Below are 21,051 nucleotides of genomic sequence, written 5' to 3' on the forward strand. Positions count from 1 at the left end.
ACATTGAGATCACTTGCCCTATCCTTGAATTCGATGAAAAATGTTTCAATCTTTTGCCTGGTGTCCAAACAAGTACAGCTGTTTGGTTTAATTTATGTATTCCATGTTATTGATTGAATGGATTCGACATCATAAGCCCTAGTAGCACTGTCGCTTTAAGACTTGTGTTTCGGCACTCCCACTTATCGACTGATATATGACGTCGCCTTCGTTGGGATGCACTTAAGTGACCTCCAGGAAATGAACTGTGTATGGGAATCGAACCAGTTTAGAACTGAAACAAATGTGTAATAGTTTATGGATTTATTTAGATTGACTGGATGATTATACATAAATTATAAAAAATACATAAAGTATTTTGGAAACACCACGGGAAAAACGTTCGACACGGTATGAGAAGATTGTGAATGCAACAGTGTCCTGCCGTGATCAACCTGTATCCTCATGGGCAAGTTGTCGAAAACCGGTACTACGTGTGAAGTTGTCACTTCGAATACCAGTTGCTGATGTGGTCAAGGCCTCATGGGTTGGATAATTAAAATCAAAGGTCTTTTGGCCAGAGTTGCTACTACGTGAACAGAGATGCGCATGTCTGTGCTTCAGTAAAACTTCACCCAGTAGCCTACCTCAAGTTCGGGGCCAAACCAATTTCATCACCACAAATGCTCAGTTAGATCAATTTACGTAACAGTGAGAAATCATGGGGACACAGAGAAATGGCTACAGAAAGGAAACGTTTATTCTATCCGTGGACGTTGGAACAACTTCAATCAGATGTCATGTCTATGACAAAGAAGCGAAAATAAGAGGAACATGCACACATAAGGTAACACTATATGAAATTTCGCCTTTGAACCATACTTTTTTCTAGGCTACTTATGACGTCTAAAGTTGCTGTGAAATTGGAAACGCTGTGATTTGGGCAAATATTGATTTTGCATAGCACTGTAGGCATTCTTCATAATTCCATGTCCATGAACAGGTGTTTGGTGTACTCTTCACAGGTGTCCCTATTGTATCCTGAGCCAGGACGTGTTGAGATGGACCCAGAAGAGCTCTGGCAAAGCTTTGTCACAGTGGTGAAAGGCGCAGTGCAGGGTTGGTTGGTTTTTAATGTTGTGTTGTGAGTCTAGCAGAGATGGCAAAAGTACTCACTTCCTGTACTCAAGTAGAAGTATAAATACTTGTGTTACTCTGGTAAAAGTAGAAGTACTGATTTAACGTCTTTACTCAAGTAAAAGTAACAAAGTACAGGCTTGGTAATTTACTTAAAGTATAAAAGTAAAAGTAGTGTTGTGAATGATAGCATTTTTTTTATGCAACGGTACCTGGACCATACAAATGTTACTAGAGTGCAAGAGTGCCAGTCTCTCGTTTTAAATCTTCCCACCTGTTGGGCCATTTCTAGACTTTCCCCCCCAACATTGTACTGCCTACTTCAGAGGGCAGTGTGTTCTTTTGGCCTACCATCAAATGCTGGACATCTTTAGAAAGCTAAGATCCCGTAGTTTCTTAGGAAGCACTGGCACAGAGTTACAGAGCCAAGAATATTGTTTTTTCTTTCTGCCGGATAACAAGCATCTCTGAACTGACCACATTTCAGCCCTCTAGGTCACTTGATATGATTTTAGAAACACAATTATCACCAGGTCCTGCGAAGCTGTGTGCAAAAGTAGATCAATATAGAATGAAAAATGAGTACTTTAGACCAGTGGTTTTCAACGTGGGGGCCGGGGCCGGGGCCTCAGCAAGTTGGAGGGAAAAATAAAAGCAACAAATAAATACATCTGAAAAATGTAAAATATACCTATTACTATGAGGGTTGTTATACAATTCCATTATAATAATGTGACGCATATCTGAACATTATATTTCCCATGATAATGACTGGGAATAATAGTAGAGTGATAGCTCTCATATAGCAGAAAGCCCCAAATACAATTTTTACACACTGTATGCTCCATCGCGAAGTGCTTGTGGCTAAAATAATTATTAGGATTAGCTTAATGTATTTTTACATTTGCCGTAGTATTGTCGATGGGTTCAATAACACATCAAGGGGGTCCTTGTCCAGAACCTAGTGGTATTTGGGGGGCCTTGTCGTGGAAAAGTTTGGGAACCCCTGCTTTAGACCATTATTTGCCAAGGTATGCTCATGCGTTTTGTAATGCCCTTGGAAACTCCCCATAGGACTTTTGGTTACCCAAAATGCATACTGACAATAAAAGTATGCATTTCTGAGGTTTTTTTTGTAGACTATTTGGATTGTATGTCAGGTTCTGATATAGAATGATTGACTACACAAAATGGAATAATTACACAAAAGTCTCTATTTTTGCATTTTCTTTCTTTCATGGGTGTTTGATGGACTACATCTGCACAACTAATATTGGATAAAACAACATGAATTCATTTAATTCCAATGGATTCCTGTGAATATTTCAAGACCAGGAATGTAGTGGTAAAATAAGAGGTGGGTAGCCTAAACATGGTAAGGTGGACTGCGCCATGCGGTATCACATTTTTAGAAAAGGCATTCAGAACATGTTTGATGATGGTGGAGGTTATTGTCCAATGTTTACAACAATACAAGTGACTTGATGAGTGTAGCCTACATATTGTTATTGTGGACAATACAGTGTGATTTTTAAAAGTTAACAGTTGTAATTTGTGAATATACTATTTTGAGAGGTGGATAAACTCTAATAAGAGGTGGATAAACTATTTCTGAAATTTCAGAGGTGGGTAAACTGTGTTGCCACTACCGTTCAAGACGAAATGCTGCATCTACTTATTGCTAAGGCTACACTGCTATGAAGTTACATTTGTTCCACTTTTATGAGCGAGCAATAGCACAATTTAAGCGCAGACAAATATTTTGACCGAGCGCACAAATTATATTTTGAGGAAAAATGAAACTCGAGCACAAAAACGTAGTTGAGCAAACAGGAATCTATGTTGTGCTCCACAAATGTCTGCCTGAAAACAAGCGAAGTTGAGCGAGCGCAACAGAGATCTCCTGAGCTAGCGGAGAACACTTTATGTGTGCAAACAATGTCCTTTGCTAGGACAGTGAAACTGAAAGAAAGGGGGCATATTGATATTAGCAAACAGGCAAAAACAAGTTTTTTTGTGCTCGAGTTTCATTTTTCCTCAAAATATAATTTGTGTGCTCGGTCAAAATATTTTTCTGTAACTCCATACACTGCAGCTATAAGCAAAGTTAGGGAAGCACCAAAGGTGAGGAGAGGAGGACGGCATTTTTGACTAAATGTAATTGACGTGCTAACGTTAACGTTACTGCCATCAAGCTGCAATGATTTGTCGCGCCCAAATCTGTCGAATCTGGAAAATCTTGTAGTGGTGCGTCAAGTGCAACTAAGTACTATTTCAAGAAAAAGTCGTATATGGGTCTAGAGGCATTTCTTAGTAAAAGTTGGGAACAGGACTTTTTATCATAATTAACATGTGCTGAATCCAACTAGCCCTGTTCCCAAGCAGAATTTTGAGTTTTTGACCATCTAATTAGAATAAAAAAAATGGCGATTTTGGGCACTTTCTAGGTTCTTCGGACGGGCATCATTATACCATGTAAATAAATTAATAATGTTTACATCTGTGCATCACAGAAATCTCCCGTGGGCAATAAATAAAAAGTAAAGGCTATGAAAAATAAAAAATGCAAAAATATTATGCTAATTAACCTTATTATATCACCTTATTATACTCTTGACGTTTACGGTCCTCTTTGGCAAAGAGTGTGGCCTGACTTCATTGGTAAACATCTTCTTCGTGGTGGGGAGACACATGTTTGGAGTTTAAAATCATTGGAGTTCCTTTGAACTAATCACGAACAACCGTTAACTAACAAGCTAGCATCATATCTTTGATTCCAAATGGGAAAGATGGCCAGCAGTCACATGTTTCATTAGATTATCTTAGATTCAACTTCATTGTCATTGTGCAGAGTACTGAAAATATAAAAGTGTATGTGCAGTATAAGTATAAATATCAGTAGAATATCGCTATGTTTAAGTGTAATAAAGTGTGTACATTTATAAATATAAATAGAATGCTATGGGTGGGATAGGGGCAAAATGTTCGCCTCCTTGTTGTCCCTGTGAAGGTTGCCATCGACATGGGGGGGCTTAGTTTGGTCGGTTGTCACCGGGGTGCAGAGCTAAAGTTCAGTAAGGTGACAGGGGTTGATGGGTGTGAGGAACCAGTGATGCGTTGAGCAGTTTTCACCATCCTCTGCCGTGCTTTCCAGTCGGAGGCAGAGCAGTTGCCACCATACTGTGACACAGTTGGTGAGGATGCTCTCAATGGTGCACCGGTAGAGGTTTAGAAGTTCACCAGGATCTGAGGAGAGAGGTTGTGTTCTTTAGTCTCTTCAGGAAGAAGAGATGCTGGTGAGCCTTCTTGATCAAGGTAGAGGTGTTGAGGGTCCAAGAGAGGTCCACAGAGATGTGGACACCCAGAAACATGAACTGGTGACATGCTCCACCTCAGTCCTGTTGATGAGGATGGGGTTTTGTGTGCTAGCTTTTGGTCCTCTTGGTGTTGAAAGCCAGGTTGTTGTCGGTGCTCCGTGATGTTAGGTGCTGGACCTCCTCACTGCAGGCTGTCATTATTGTTGCTGATGAGAGCAATAACCATAGTGTTGTCTGCAAACTTGACAATGGAGTTAGAGCCATGTACAGGTATGCAGTTGTAGGTGAAGAGGGAGTAAAGGAGGGCTCAGCACACGCCGGTGTTCAGGATGAGGGTTGAGTAGGTGAGGTTATCTAATCTAACAGACTGCGGTCTGTTGGTTAGGAAGTCCAGAATCTAGTTTCAGAGGGAGGTATTGATGTCCAGTTCACTGAGTTTGGTGATCAGTTTGGATGGGGATAATGGTGTTGAATGCTGTACTGAAGTCAATGAACAGCATTCTCACATAGGTGTTGCTATTGTCAAGGAGGGACAGGGCAGAGAGAATTACTGTAAAGATGGCATCCTCTGTGCTCCTGTTCTGGCAAATTCTCTTGAAGCACTCTATACTACTCTACCTCTGGGTACAAATAAAGTAACTTGAACTTGAACTTGAACTTGCACTAGTTATGAAGTTATTAATCTAGCTATTAATTCACAGGACATTCAATCATTTTACTAACACAAAGGTTGTGAAGAAATATGGGTAACACTTTATGGTAAAGGTACATGAATTATCATGAATTCATGCATAAATTAATTAATGATGTATGCATTACTTCCTTTATCCTTTATCTATTAATCATCAGGAATTGACATGAATTCATATACTCTCATTCATGATGACCTCACGTATGAACAACACATCAACTAAAACATTAGGTGTGATGGGTATATCATTGTGATTTATGATTTCTTAAGCATGATCATCATGACTACATGAATTTTAGGATAATTGCTCATGCATTCATCATGTCTGTGGCCCCTCAACTAAAGTAGTGAATAATGACATGTGTTTAGAGAACTCCAAAGTTATGAGAATTTGAGCAGTGATGACCACATTTTTGGCAGAAAAATAAAGTCATGATCATGGTTAATACATCATAATTCATAATGATGTGCCCATCGTACCTAATACTTTAGTACTGTGTTCATGTATGAGGTCACAAATGACAAACTATGGACTCAGTAAATTCCTGATGATTAATTAGATATTAATGAATGAAGTAATACATAAATCATGAATTACTTCATGTACCCTTACCGTAAAGTGTTACCGAAATGGGTAAAGGCCTGTGTAACTTAATCCGAGACTACATACATTACCAACCTAATTCGCTTCAATTATGTAAAATGTAATGTAAATCAGGTTTTATGGCCAAGTATACTTGGGTATACAAGAAATTTGTCTCTGCATCCATCCGTGAATTAATTTACATGGTATAATGACATCCGCCCAATGAAAGTGCCCAAAATCACCATTTTGGCAACCATTTTGTTTATGCTAATTAGATGGTCATAAACTCAAAATTCAGCTTGGGAACAGGGCTAGTTGGATTCAGAACACCTTAATTATGTTAAAAAGTCCTGTTCCCAACTTTTACTAAAAAATGCCTCTAGGAAGCACATATCTCAAAAATATCACCTGTCTAAACGTAGGCCTATATTCCCATCCGCTATTATTGACGCGAAAAATAATAACAGTAACTCTACTGAAATTATTTGAAACTAAAGTAACGAGCCAGTTTTGTAAAATGTAAGGAGTAGAAAGTACCTCAAAAATAAATAGTAAAGTAAAAATATCTGAAAAATCTACTTGAGTACAGTAACAAAATATTTGTACTGGAGTCTAGGGTGACTTTGTAGAACTTTGATACACTGTTGCAGGAGGCTAAGGATTTCTCCTTGCTCTGTTCAGATTCAGGCTTTCAGATGTGGCAAATGGAGGCCATAGGAATCTCAACACAAAGGGCTACATTCACCACCTGGGACAGGTAAGCCATGTCTGTATAAGGAAGAGCTGCTTAAAGGAGAATTCCGGTGTGATATTGACCTAAAGTGTATTGAAACATGATACCGAGTGTGAACGTATGTCTCATAGCCCATCTCGGCTTGTCCCCTGCACTCCAAAATCTGGCGCTAGTTAGCCGATGCTACCAACAGCTTTTTCAATAGTGGTGCTTCGGCATCGGGCTAGCCATGCAAATAAATCACTGTTTTACACCCATTTACGAGGCTCAATGTGTGTGTACAGGTATGATAAGGGATCAGATTCCAAAAATAATTCAGTGGAAATGCATGGATTCCAGTTTCTTCCAGTAGCAGCAACTGGAATCCATGCATTTTGAAATTATTTTTGGAATCTGATCCCTATCATACCTGTTCATTCTTAGTTGCTTTCGACTTATCGTGACTAAATTCAAGATGGCTACAAACGCTAAACTTCGTTGAAGATACTGTCTGTATAAACGCCTTGTAAGTAAACTACCAGTGCTTTTTCAAAGTTCTCAATGTCTCGTTTTTTAAATGTCAGGGCCCTCGGAATTCTACCAATGAAGTGTGGAGATACATTGAGCCTCGTAAATGGGTGTAAAACAGTGATTTATTTGCATGGCTAGCCCGATGCGTCAAGCACCACTATTGAAAAAAGCTGTTGGTAGCATCGGCTAACTAGCGCCAGATTTTGGAGTGCAGGGGACAAGCCGAGATGGGCTATGAGACATACGTTCACACTCGGTATCATGTTTCAATACACTTTAGGTCAATATCACACCGGAATTCTCCTTTAAAGAATGCCTAAAAGAGCATGGTGAAAAGAATATTCCATCATGAGCTGCATATTACAAAAACTTCTGCTGATTAAAGAAACAATGCTTATGATGTATACATCGTCATTATATCCCAGTGTAGTAGGTTGTGTATATTGTGCAGATGTCACATATGTGCTTACAGCCACATTTATTGTTCTCAGGAAGACTGGACATCCTTTTCATAACTTTATCAGTTGGCAAGACTTGAGAGCAGCCGAACTAGTGAAATCATGGAACCAATCCTGCACAATGAAGGTGAGACCGGATCTCTCATAACTCTTTTCATTCTTTAATCAAGGCATGTTGTTTGCAACATATAGGCCTACCTGCACAGTGCACACAGTGAAATAAGGTGATGTGGAAGGCATTAATATGTGGATTACACCCCCCAAGAAGGTAATGTGATCTTTGTGTCTGTGCTGACAGTCGATCCATGGAGTGATGAAAGTGTTGCACTTCTTCACCAGACAGAAGAGGTTTCTGGCTGCCAGCCTAGTCGTTTTCTCTACCCAGCATATCTCACTGCGTCTGGCCTGGATGCTCTCCAATTGCCCAGAGGTAAGGGAGATAGCAGGGCTGACCTGCTTTGGAAAGAAAAGAGATGGCATGGATGACTAGAGATAAACATAGCATGGTATTACTGGGTCAATGTCAAAATGTGTTCAGATAAACCCTTCACCTCAACTCAGTAGCTTGAAATTGTAGTTCACTGATTCATCACCAATATTTAAAGTACCCTACTATGTTGGATTGTTTCGTCACATTTAGCTGAAAAGGTACATGACCTCTGACTGATCCTCCACTTGTCCCATATGTACCACAGTTGAGTAAAGCGGTGAATGAGAACAGTTGCTGCTTTGGAACCGTTGACACCTGGCTGCTCTACAAACTCACAAAAGGCAAGGGACAACCAAAGCTCTCCTTATACTCTCCTCTTCCTCTGTTTGTTCATATATTAGTTGGACTGTTTGGAGAATAGAACAAATGAGAAGCTGCAGATTTTTTTCTTAAGACCACTCTTCAGAGTATTAGTCCCAGGGCCTAATCACCAGTAGTTGTGTTATGCAGAAAATCTCTTTTGACCTGTGACACCATTTAGGGAGTTAAACCTGTTTACTTGAATTTGCCTACAGGTTCAGTACATGCAACCGATTACTCAAATGCAAGCACAACTGGAATCTTTGATTCATACCAGGTCAGTTATCTTTGAATTGTTCTGTTCATAGTATCAAGATGATTTGTAGAATTTCCAGTCAAGTTTATGCTTGTATACCACCGGTGTAGTGCAATACAATGTAATCACAATCACAAGTCTCTGATATTACATTGTAATGTTTTGGTGATATTGCTAAACCATGCCTGACTGTATAAGCATTGCAGTGTGTCTGATTATTTATGTATTCATTCATTCAACCTTTATTATGACCGCTAGCGTAGGATACATTAAAAAGCTATCAGCCTTGAATATTCGCCTCCTTGTTGTCCCTGTCAAGGTTGCCATGGTCGTGGACACCTCAACAGGCACAGGCGAGGAGGCATCAGGGTGGGGGCAGCTTAGTTTGGTTGGTTGTCACCGGGGTGCAGAGCTAAAGTTCAGTAAGGTGACAGCCGCAGGGAAGAAGCTTACTCTGAACCTGCTGGTTCAGGTGCAGAGAGACCTGTAATGCCTCCCGGAGTGGAGTGGGGTGAACAGTCTGTGGTTGGGGTGAGAACAGTCTTTGATGATGCTGCACGCCCTGGTTGGCCTCGATGGAGGGGAGTGAGGAACCGGTGATGCTTTGGGCAGTTTTCACCACCCTCTGCAGTGCTTTCATTTCGGAGGCAGAGCAGTTGCCATACCATAATGTGACACAGTTGGTGAGGATGCTCTCGATGGTGCAGCGGTAGAAGTTCACCAGGATCTTAGGAGACAGGTGGACCTTCTTTAGTCTCCTCAGGAAGAAGAGATGCTGGTGAGCCTTCTTGACTGTGTCACCTGTAGAGGTGTTGAGGATCCAAGAGAGGTCCTCAGAGATGTGGACACCCAGAAACTTGAAGCTGGTGACACACTCCACCTCAGTCCCCTTGATGAGAATTGGGGGTGTGTGAGCTGGCTTTTGACTTCCTGAAGTCCACAATGAGCTCTTTGGTCTTCTTGGTGTTGAGAGCCAGGTTGTTGTAGGTGCACCACGTTGTTAGGTCCTGGACCTCCTCCCTGTAGGCCGCCTCATTGTTGTTGCTGATGAGACCAATCACCGTAGTGTCGTCTGCAAACTTGGTGTTAAAGCCATGTACAGGTGTGCAGTCGTAGGTATAGAGGGAGTAAAGAAGAGGGCTTAGCACACAGCTCTGTGGTACGCCGGTGTTCAGGGTGAGGGTTGAGGAGGTGTGGTTATCTAACCTAACAGACAGCTGCCTCAGTCGGCTGCACAGCACAGGCCCTGAGGATGTGTCTCCTGGGGATTTCATCAGGACCAGCAGCCTTACGTGCATTAGTCTTGCTCAGTACTGCACACACATCAGTGGTGGAGAGTGTGAGGGGCTGGTGTTCTACAGAGACCACAGCCTTGATGGCCACCTCCTTGTTGTCCCTGTCAAAGTGTGGTTTAACTCCTCTGGCAAGGAGGTGTTGGTGGTAGGGGGTTAGTAGTTAGTAGTTTTGTGGTCTGTATATATAGTGTTTAGTTTAGTCGACTAAGATAATCCAATGCTAAATTCTGTTACCCTTAACGGTCATCTCAACCATTTGGTAAAGGCTCATAAAATAAACATGACCACCATATTGCTGGGGGCAAACACCTTACTATCTATAATGGGCAACACTTGGCGGCAATCAGAGACGCCTGTTTCTCAATTGGCCTCCAGTGATCATTGCCCCCACCATAATGGTGGTGCTATTTACGTATGTTCTGGAGCCCAGTGCTGTATCTAGCTTTCTAATATCTATGGGTTTTAGCTGGAGTTTGCTATCAAGTCTAAGTAATAATTAGATTTAGCTTTCCTCACAGATGACGTGCATTTATTTCTCAGCTGTTTAAAAGCTAACCAGTGTGATGGGTATCCCGCTAGTGACTATGCTCTTTTTTTTTATTTAAATAAAGATGATAATTCAGGTAGTTAACCAGTAAACCAGAGAGTTACTCTATCTTTTTTGTAAATAAATCCAGTGCCATTTCAACATCTGTGATATTTTGATATTGTAAGGTGAACATAAAGGAATTGAGTCTTAAGTATTGTCATTGTGTGTTTTTCTTTTTTTTCTTTGTCTGCTTCTTCTCTCTGTGTGTGTTTGCACTTTTCAGATGTGTTGGAGTGGATTTCTGTGCTCACTCCTCTCTCTGCCTCTCTCTATTCTCCCCAAAGTGCAGAATACTAGGTGAGTATCAGCCACCACATTACACAGGTGCTGTGCTTCCCTCTGTGTTTGCAGTGAGGTTAACCTTGCCTTTCTTTTCTTTTTATTGACCTTCCAGTCACAACTTTGGTTCATCAGACCCCTCCATATTTGGAGTTGCCATACCAATCATGTCAGTTGTAAGTTGACGTGAATGTTTTTGTTCTGTTGTTTGGCTTGCTGTTTCCTCTTCCTTTCTCTGCTCTGTGCTCTGAGTGCATATGAACACTACAGCCATGAGGATGTGTGTTCTCTCTGTCCCACAGATGGCAGACCAGCAGGCGGCCATGTTTGGTGAATGCTGTTTTGACACAGGTGACGTAAAAATCACCATGGGAACAGGGACGTTCATGGACATTAACACAGGGGCAAAACCACACACTTCTGTCGCTGGTAAGATACTGGACCGAATGAAAAGTAATGTGGAGGAAAACTGAAACTTGACTGGACTGCACAAACAGTCCTTTTTTATACCCTTTCTGTTTCTACCTAGCTAGAACACAATGTACCTCTTCTCTGTAACAGGCCTCTATCCTCTGGTGGGTTGGAAGATCGGGCACAGTGTGGTGTATCTGGCAGAGGGCAATGCTGCAGATACGGGCACAGCCATCAAATGGGCACAGGAGCTAGGTAAGACCACACTGCCTCAGAGGAAACAGGACTTTTGCCAGCAGTCAGTCTCTGTATTGCTTGCACTGTGTATGGTAATAAGGGATCTATATCCCTTATCTTGCAGTTGTAGCAGATTAGAAAATTCAGGGGGTGACTTGAAGTGTGTGTCTGTTTTCTAGAGTTGTTCACTGATGTGAGTGAGACTGAGACAATGGCCAGCAGTGTGAAGGACGCTGATGGAGTGTGTTTTGTCCCCTCGTTCAGTGGTTTGCAGGTATGCCGCTAGTTTTACAGTATTTAGACATGACTCTTGCCATGTAATTCAGGTGATAATTTTGACTTTTCTTTCTTTTGCCTTTACTGCCTACTTCTGTGTCCCAGCTTTTTTTGTAAGTCACAAGTGTGTTTCAGTTGTGGTTGTTATATTTGTTTTGTTTCTAAATTGTATATCAATGAAACCACAGCATCAATAAATAAACTTATATATTTATGATTTCCTTTTTATTTATATTTATTTATATCATGTGGCTTTGTGTGTATGTATACAAGGCTCCACTGAATGACCCCGGAGCTTGTGCATCCTTTATGGGTCTCAAGCCTTCTACTACTAAAAACCACCTGGTGAGGGCCATCCTAGAATCAGTGGCATTCAGGTGAGTTTGAACCTATCTGTCCTGGTGCCTCTAACATGGATGTTAGTCCATAGTCCACAGATTCAGTATTTAATACTAAAATGCATTTGCAACTGAAGAGTGCCAGCAAACACCAATGTATTTCTACCTTCACAGGAATAAGCAGCTCTATGACATTATGCAAAGGGAAACACACATTCCTATCTCTAAAATAAGGTATGTTACCTGTGTATCACACATTCCTATCTTTAAAATAAGGTATGTTACCTGTGTATCATACATTCCTATCTTTAAAATAAGGTATGTTACCTGTGTATCACACATTCCTATCTCTAAAATAAGGTATGTTACCTGTGTATCACACACTCCTATCTCTAAAATAAGGTATGTTACTTGTGTATCACACATTCCTATCTCTAAAATAAGGTATGATACCTGTGTATCACCCACTCCTATCTCTAAATGGTGCATGTGTCCTCTATTTGACTTCTTTTAAGGTTATGGTTATAGTTATAGTTATGGGATTTGGCAGGTGCTTTTCTCCAAAGCGACATACAAATAACAACAATACAATAATTAAATGTAACAGTAAACAATTAAAAAAAATGATAAGACTACATTAAGGAGAATAGCAATAATAAACAACAATGTCAATTCAATCAATAGCCTAATGAAAATAAACAAATACTATAATATACAAACCATTGTTTAAAAAATACAGATATGCCTTTAGACCCCTCTTGAAAGACCCAAAACTATCACAGGAACGGAGGGCACTAGGCAACTCATTGCGCCAACATAGAACGAGTGAAGAAAAGAGTCTTGAATTTGACCTAGCTTGTATGGTCGACATAACAGACGCTCATCAGAAGACCGCAGCGGGCGGTTGGGGATCATTGAATTAAGATAGCAGGGAGTAGATTCAGCCAGTGACACATTTTACACTCAAGTCAGTCACACATGTTTATGAAATTATCCCTATTTCTTGTTTATGTGGGACCAGAGCGGATGGTGGAGTCTGCACAAATAATTTTGTAATGCAACTGACTGCTAACCTGTTCGGACGCAAGATCGCAAGGCCCAATCACTTCGACATGTCTGCTTTGGGTGCAGCTTTTATGGCAGGACTGGGAGTAGGTACGGGAATAAGGCACCTCGGCCACTTTTTCTCATTCACACAACTTGTTGCTGATATGCATTCACTGATATGCCAATACTTGCACCCATGCTATGGTTTTCACTCAGTCACATTTAGTTATAAAATAACAGAGTGCTACTGACAATCTACAAGGAATATTAAGCTAAGCTGCGTTGGAAATGTTCACTCACTCACTATATAATATTTGCTATATGCCTGATTCACTACATTGTGCTGTATATGGTGAATGAGAACACTTTTCAAACACAGTTCTAGTCTGGTCCTTCACCTTACCACTGTTGGCTTACCATTCTGACATTACTCCGCAGGCTTCTGGAGCAGTCAGGAGGAGCTGAAGAGCCTGCACTCTGTAGAGCGCCTATTCCTGCCCCAGAACAGGCCCCAGGGAGGTGCCAACCAGTACACGCCTGTCATCCGCAGCTGGGAGAGGGCACTGGAGCGCTCTATGCACTGGTACAGCAACTTCTAATGGTGGGTCCTCACAGATTCAGAGCAGTCCTGACTTCATTCTAGGGACTCTGAGTACTGCACAGCTTGCCTTTACGCTCCTTTTCTGAAAACTGAGTCATGAAGGAACCTGTCCATTTGTACCATGGACCTAAAATCATCCTATGGCATTTACAGCACTCCTGTGTATTCTCCTGAAAGCCTTGGTTAGCTGAATCAGCTGCATCATAATAATGAGTATAATCATTTTGCCACTTTTTTTTTCATTTCAATCCCACGTGATCCTTGGATAGTTTTCTACAGATGATGTCACCAACAGTGCCTAAACATGCATTACTTGATTTCCCATAGTCTTGTTAGACTACCTCAGACCATCATCAATTTGTCGTTATTTTTTTTTTGTTAGGAATAGTGGAAATTAAAAGCCATACTAATGACCTAATAGCAAGATGGACAATTGAATTGTTTTTGTAACAAAAGCGTCATTGTAATTTGTGTGGTATGTGATCAGTTTCTGTGATCAGTGATGTTTACATGCACGCATGTTGAGTATAAATGCAGATGCTTATAGCAACTTCTTGTTGTAAAAACCCATAACAGTTTTTGACTGTGCACTGACTGGATTGATGTGTTGACAGGAAGCTAAACTAGCCTGGTACTGCCATGCCACTGATATTTCACAGTATTGTTGCGGTTAGAGGCTTTTTACAACTGGCTTAGAAGAGGTTCAGTGGTGGGGTGGTTTCCAGCCTGTTTGGCCTCTGCCATTAACTGCTAGCGAGATTCAGCCAACATTACTTGCCTGTTGCTATCACCATAACCCTTCCTCTGAGTTCTATCATTGGCTCTTGGGCATTTTGGTGAACCATTTTGTAAAATGCTGACAGCTAGCTTGGCTAACACTAAACCACTTCTCAAATCTCAATTTGTACACTTAATTCACTTTCAATTTCCTGGGGGCATAACCACAGTGAAATTAAGCAGAAATTTGTACATTGAATTTGGAAGTAAAGAAAACACATCTTTCTTGTAAATTAAGGTTTTAATGAAGTTTTTTTCCCTGAAATCTGCTTCAACGGGAAGGTCTCCAGACAGACCTGCAGAGCAAATTCAAATTTACCAACAGGTTCATCTGGGTTCACCCAGGCTAGCATTATTGGCGTGCACGATGCAAGTATCCATGGGTTGTACAGAAAATTACATTGGATAGCCTGGTAACAAGAACTCAATAGTGAAGGATAAGTGACCAATTATGAACAATGTAGGCCTAGAACAATTTTCAATGGACTAGAAGATTACTGTAAAACATGATCATATTTTTAAAGTTAAAAAAATATGTTAAAGTCATTGAATTATTATGTTGCCTTGTAATGATTATGCACTGCCTTCCCTGAGAACAAATATAATTAATCAGGGACCTTGCTCAAGTAATGTCAGTAGAACTATACTGTGCTTCCTGGGGCCTTCTGGTCGCAAACTGTAAACTTTAACTGTAAACCACAATAACTGTGACACTGTATTGTTATTTGTTTGTTATGTAACTGTATTAGAGTGTATTGTTTATAATGCATTTCACTGCTCTCTTAGCAATTGCTCAATAAAGTAACATCTGCATCATATAATATATTGTGGTGAAGTTTCCATTGCTCCATTGCTGCTGCTGATATGTAGGGAAACAGTCAGAACCAAGAGGCAAGTTGCCTGTGACTGTTGTTAACAGTTATGTTGATGACACACAAGGCAACCTTTTGAGCAATGTTGCCAAGCAATGGTCCTGGGTATTGTGGTTCTGGCACATTCACATTGATATTGACATTTTTTTTTCTAGAGAACTTCAGTAGGTTAGACAATTTTTCATGATCATCCAATCAGAACACAGAACGGTTATGTGGTTCCCCAGCAAATTTGCTTAAGGAGTTGCCCCATGCATCTTTACTGTCACTGCTTGCCGTATTCTTACCTTTCCCATTTCACAATGTAATTTAATTTTGCTTTCACATATTGGGGTTTGATTTTTCTTTTTTAAGATTAGTTTATCTCTAGAGTTTTGCAATGTCAGGCAAAGCATTCATGACCTAGCTGGAGCAGTCACTTGAAACATTGCAGCAACAATTGTCAGCTGTGCACCTGTGACTCTGGTAGTGAAATCCAATGGAGGAGTACCAGACCTAAATCATAGAGTGAGGTTATGACTGCGAAAATGAATATATCTAGACATTACAACCAATCATCAATGCAAATTAAAACAACGAAGTAACATTAAAAGCAACGAGTGCACGAACTGCTCTGTTTGGATTGGTTCAAAGCAATGTCAATCATTCAGCAGTGGGAGGATTCAGGAAAAGATGGCTACCTTGTCTGTTGGCGAGCCTCAAGAAATGGAAGGTGAGCCCACACTTATGTATCTGACAGTTTCTGATTTCAGTTTGTGCTTAAATTAAGATCAGAGAAACTTTGTGTACATTTTTTCCCTCTGAGATCCTATTCATTTTAATGGGGAATTATAACCATTCTCTTCGGATCTCAGCCATTAGCTAAACCATTCATTTCCATGCACTGGTGATTGTTTACGCTTGCAACACTACGTCTGCTGCTGGCTATCTAGCCTGCTAGCTACCTAGCTTTTCAGCTGGCTAATGTTAGCTCAACGTTACGTTGCAAGGAAGCGACGTTGACCGTGTTAGCGATTTAGTTATTGCAATGAAAATGTGCTGTCTGTAACCCCATATAATTATTAGTTAGAGCTGATGTGCTAATAACCCTAACTAGGCAGCCAGTCTGTTTTAGAAGTTACACAACATGCCAGGATTGTAACGTTAACGTTACTTTCATCAAGGTACCCCGACCAGACCACAGTCAGTAACGTTATGTTGTTAACATCGGTATCTTGACAGGATACTATTTTACCATTTTAAACATGAGACCTTGAATCACTCGTTTCGTGGTCTTTTGATCGTGTCAACAGTCCGGAACAGTTGCGATTTATATTTGTTAGCTGGCAGTCAGGGTTAGCGAGCTAATTGCAGTGTTCCTTGTGCCTGCAATTCCTGCCCTCTTCTTTCTAGAAAGCACATTGTCATTGTAACACCTTTTGAAACGTTGTTCTGTATTACGTGTCAATTGCCAACACGACTGTGTTATACATGATATTAAATGATTATTAGTCCAGTGACCAGTGATGATCTCAACTTGTCCCTTGACGCAGTTGACAGAAGGGGAGAGTCAGAGGAATCTGGTGATGATGAGACTAAGAGAAAGAGCATCAATGGAGAAGTTTGCCCTCCCCAACCATCAACAGGTAATAACCCCCCAACACACACACACACCACAACAAATATTTTCTGACTTAACTGCTGAACTCTATCTTTTTCAGATAAAGAGGAGTCTCCTGTGGATATGGACACAATAACCCTTGATCCAGAAGAGGAGGTGAGTGAAAAGATGATCTGGTATGATGTATATTCAGTTCCTTGCTGTGATGTTTCACCAGCTTAAAAAAAACTGATCTTTCATATCCCCATCTTTATCCCATCACAGGATGTAGATCTAGTCCATTGTCGAATTGGCAAGATTGAAGGGTTAGAGGTGTTACAGAAAGCAAAGGTAGGTTCACTTTCGTAAAAGAAGGGCCTGTCTGTGTGTACCAAACTACAATTTACATTAGCTTCCTGTACTGGATAAGATAATGTCCTGTTGTTTCTGGCAGACACTTTCTCTCAGACAGAACCTCATCAAGTGCATTGAGAATCTTGACAGCCTGGTGTCCTTACGGGAGCTGGACCTTTATGACAACCAGGTCCGCAAATTGGAGAACCTTGATGCACTCACTGAACTGGAGTAAGTAGTTTCACATGTGTTCAATGTGAATATTAAGTATAACTTTATTTACAGACTCAAAGTCCAGATAAAAAAACAGACACAACATATTACATAAAGGGCACATACATACAAACACACATAAATAAATACAAACATACAAATGACTGTCCATATTACATAAATGGCACATACACATATAAACATACATACATACACATAAACATACATATAAATGACTACATACATTGGTGGGGGCTGTGCAATGTGTGGTGGGGTCACTGTTGTTAAACTAGGTTTAGGAGTTAACAGAGCTAGCTTTAGTGGTTAAATAAGTGGTATCTCTTGGATATGCTGGCATGCTTTTATTTTGTATGTGTAGCATGTGTCGTTATGCACAGCTATCTCCAATAGGGGTGGAACAAAATATTGATCGGCAGTATATCATATGACTTCTTTTGTATTGTAATTGTATTGTACAATTCTTATTCTAAGGCAGTTGGATGTGTCCTTCAATACACTGAGAAAAATTGAGGGTTTGGAGAGGCTCAGTAAGATCACCAAGCTCTTCCTGCTTCACAACAAGATCAACTCCATTGCCAACCTTGATAACCTAAACAACCTGGAAATGCTGGAGCTTGGGTCCAATCGCATTCGAGTAAGGTCTAGGAAGCACACAGCCTACATTTACTGCACACATTACAGTTGACTATGTTTACTACACACTACACATGGCAGTTTCCATGGATATGTTTTAAATCTATGATCAAAAACAAATGTGTTTTATTTGACTTTTGTGTGCGGTTGCCAGGTTAGCAGACCCATTCAATATCAAGGCCTCCACACTCAACCCTCTTGTAGAGTTTTCGCATTTTTCCATCATTGCACATGATCATTCAGCCTTATTTGCTAATAGTTTTTCATTTAATTTAATTTAAACTGGGGCCTGAAGTGTGCTTATGTTGTCACCCGCTGTAGCTCAACTACTTGAGCAAATTCTTGCCACTGCTAAAGTCATGACCACAGTTCCGAGGATACACAGTTACTAATAAAACACTCTTGATTATAAATCAAGTATGATAAAGATTGAGATTGATCAATGCCATTGTGTGTTGCAGGTAATAGAGAATCTGGATTCGCTGTCATCTCTGCAAAGTTTGTTTCTCGGAACAAATAAAATCACCCAGTTACAAAACCTTGACGGCCTACATAATCTCACCGTCCTCAGCATTCAGGTATGTTTCGCTTGTTTTTGAATAATGGAGTATTTGATAATTTATATATTTGCCTTTTATTTACGCAAAATAAAAATGTACTCAGAAACATGTATCTCTCCTCCTCAGAGCAATCGGATCACAAAAATGGAAGGTTTGCAGTGTTTAGAGAACTTAAAGGAGCTGTATTTGAGTCACAATGGAATTGAAGTTATAGAGGGATTGGAAAACAATGTAAGTCTTTAATGATGATATGAAAAAGATGGTCAGTGGTATTTCTTAAAACATAACGGACAGTATAGTTAGTGATTAAGGTTATGTAAGGGGCTAAAATCCTGAAGGGGCTAAAATCCTGAATGTGTATTTTTAATGTGTTATTACAATGTCACACAACAGTTGAACACAACTGTATATTAATCAACATGTGATGCTGATATGGCATTCAACTTAAATGACTTAAATTATATTTACATGTGAAAATAACTGAAACAGATTCAAAGCAGTTCTCCATATACAGATAGTCCATTGATAACGTTTTGTTCTTATGTGCATGACCCAGTTAAATGTAGTTCCTTTTAAGTACTTAAAATGTTTCCATAAATAGAAGTGCTCTTATGTTTCTGTGTGTTCTGTCTCTCTCTAATGCCCTTCAGAAAAAGCTGACAACTCTGGACATTGCTGCCAACCGGATTAAAAAAATTGAAAATATCAGTCACCTGACAGAAATGCAGGAGTTCTGGGTAAGGATCACACAAAAACAGGAAGAAACTGTCCAAACAAAGCTAAGATATCAACTTCATAGTTACACAATCAAACATTCTAAGCAAGTGTTTTTCTTACTTATCCTCTTTTTCCCTTTCTATCTTTCCTTTTTGATACTCATTCCATGTACAAGATGAATGATAATCAAATAGAAAACTGGTCCGATCTTGATGAGCTGAAGAACGCCAAAGGATTGGAGACAGTTTATCTGGAGAGGAACCCACTTCAAAAGGACCCTCAGTACAGACGCAAGATCATGTTGGCCTTGCCCAGCGTTAGGCAAATCGATGCCACCTTCATCCGCTTTTGACCCACCCCCGACCCCACCCCCAACAGATGATGTGCAGCTTGCCTCCCGATGCCAGTCTTGCTTCCTGCCTCGTCCCCATGTGCACTACGTCTGATACGCACTCCCATTCTAATGGTCACTCACATATACACCTTTACCTCCCTTCACTTAATCACACCTAATCCCCGCCACCACCTTCTTTATCTCGGGCAACACACAAACCCACGCAAGGTGCACACAGAGACTGTAGTCTTCGCCCATGCTTTTTTGTGTGCTTTTGTTCATCAGCTTTTTCTGCTTCCTTCTTAATATCTGCACTGAGAATCGTGGAGAGGGTGGTGTAGGAGGGGCTGGCTTTGCTGCTGCCTCAAAGCTTGTGATGTGAAACCATACCTGTGCATGTACATATGGGAATGGTGCTGTAGCATTCCACCCACATCCCTCTCTCCCTCTCACCTTGGAGCACAAAATGAGTGTGATGTAAAGATTTCTAGTGCTCACTCTGATGAGGGTCATTTTGTTATTATTTTTTTTTTCTTTTAATGCTGTTTTCTAAATGTGTCTAGCAGATATCCATCAGATTTAAAAATAACTTAAGACAATGATTTGTCAAGACCTCAAATTTATTGATTTTATTTTAGCCCCATACTCCCAAGTTGGATCTTCCCAATAGCAAACACTACAGTGACAAAGTGCTTTGTATTTTCTGTACAGCTGCTTTTTGCATTCTGTAAAACGTTGCTAAATTTGCATTAAAAGGGTTGTTATGGTGACAACATAAAACACCTTCCTAAGCAGACACCTACACCACTGACAAAATACAATGCTGTGGCCATTAACTGTATGTGGCACCACAAGGTAATTTTGTTGAAGTAATTTTCTTTGGTAGTACCTGAATGGCAATGCACTTTGTTTTCACTGACTAACAGACTGTCCACAATAATAACAATAATAATGATAATATTTGGTGTGACTAAGGGGTGTGTCCATATCATTGTGCAGCATTTTTGCATAGGTGAAACCTTCTGGTCAGTTCTGGGCACTGCCCTAGGAACTGCAAGTAAGGATTCACTGTCACAGAGTGGCTCAGGTAATAAGTATTAACTTAGCAGGTGAACTTATGGAATTGGCAGGAATGATGTCCAGTGTTGGTATGTGCTGTCTCTAATACTCAGTGGTAGAGTTTAGGGTAAGGAAAGGTTTTGGGAAGTACTGTTCTGCTGGTACTTTCTGGGAGAGAGCTGCTTAACAGGAATATGATGAACAATGCATTGGGACTAATTTTTATTTGCTTGTTTATTTTTGTTTTGGTTTTACAAGTGCTTGGTTCACTCTTTTGAACTGAATGTATTATTAAAGAAACAGATTAAACAATGAAGTTCATTTGAACCGTGCATTGTGCTGCATTTTTAACCTTATATTAATATACTAAATAATTATGTTATACTAATAATTACTTTGATT

The 21,051-nt window shown here is 40.2% G+C and overlaps 2 protein-coding genes across 3 annotated transcripts; both read left to right on the forward strand.

The window, feature by feature from the left end:
• Positions 1-226: 226 nt before the first annotated feature.
• gk5 (glycerol kinase 5) lies at positions 227-15,125 on the forward strand. Of its 2 annotated transcripts, XM_048240928.1 has the most exons (17): positions 227-826; positions 1,005-1,098; positions 2,447-2,473; positions 6,392-6,467; positions 7,445-7,538; positions 7,710-7,841; positions 8,107-8,182; positions 8,417-8,478; positions 10,565-10,638; positions 10,736-10,796; positions 10,923-11,049; positions 11,182-11,286; positions 11,448-11,542; positions 11,818-11,921; positions 12,057-12,116; positions 12,904-13,037; positions 13,368-15,125. In XM_048240928.1, exons 1-17 carry the CDS (start codon positions 701-703, stop codon positions 13,526-13,528), a joined length of 1,608 nt encoding a protein of 535 aa, XP_048096885.1. In that variant the 5' UTR covers positions 227-700; the 3' UTR covers positions 13,529-15,125. The 2 variants fall into 2 exon arrangements, with proteins under 2 accessions (XP_048096885.1, XP_048096893.1); XM_048240936.1 differs by lacking the exon at positions 2,447-2,473.
• Positions 15,126-15,805: 680 nt separating this feature from the next.
• Positions 15,806-20,976, forward strand: ppp1r7 (protein phosphatase 1, regulatory (inhibitor) subunit 7). Its single transcript, XM_048264552.1, has 10 exons — positions 15,806-15,891; positions 16,712-16,804; positions 16,880-16,935; positions 17,044-17,109; positions 17,213-17,343; positions 17,818-17,980; positions 18,441-18,557; positions 18,666-18,770; positions 19,190-19,276; positions 19,432-20,976. The coding sequence occupies exons 1-10, from the start codon at positions 15,852-15,854 to the stop codon at positions 19,606-19,608; spliced, it is 1,035 nt and encodes a 344-aa protein (XP_048120509.1). The 5' UTR covers positions 15,806-15,851; the 3' UTR covers positions 19,609-20,976.
• Positions 20,977-21,051: the final 75 nt, after the last annotated feature.

The sequence above is a fragment of the Alosa alosa genome, chromosome 1, assembly GCF_017589495.1.
Source record: "Alosa alosa isolate M-15738 ecotype Scorff River chromosome 1, AALO_Geno_1.1, whole genome shotgun sequence".
Lineage (NCBI taxonomy): Eukaryota > Metazoa > Chordata > Actinopteri > Clupeiformes > Clupeidae > Alosa > Alosa alosa.

What these genes read in the sequence shown, in the direction of transcription:
- gk5 (XM_048240928.1), top strand. Translation starts at nt 701, where the DNA reads ATGGGGACACAGAGAAATGGCTACAGAAAGGAAACGTTTATTCTATCC. An exon ending in GAGGAACATGCACACATAAG is followed by an intron (nt 827 to 1,004) that starts GTAACACTATAT and finishes TACTCTTCACAG; the next exon opens with GTGTCCCTATTGTATCCTGA. An exon ending in CCATACCAATCATGTCAGTT is followed by an intron (nt 10,797 to 10,922) that starts GTAAGTTGACGT and finishes TCTGTCCCACAG; the next exon opens with ATGGCAGACCAGCAGGCGGC.
- ppp1r7 (XM_048264552.1), top strand. Translation starts at nt 15,852, where the DNA reads ATGGCTACCTTGTCTGTTGGCGAGCCTCAAGAAATGGAAG. An exon ending in CCCTCCCCAACCATCAACAG is followed by an intron (nt 16,805 to 16,879) that starts GTAATAACCCCC and finishes TATCTTTTTCAG; the next exon opens with ATAAAGAGGAGTCTCCTGTG. An exon ending in TTGGGTCCAATCGCATTCGA is followed by an intron (nt 17,981 to 18,440) that starts GTAAGGTCTAGG and finishes TGTGTGTTGCAG; the next exon opens with GTAATAGAGAATCTGGATTC.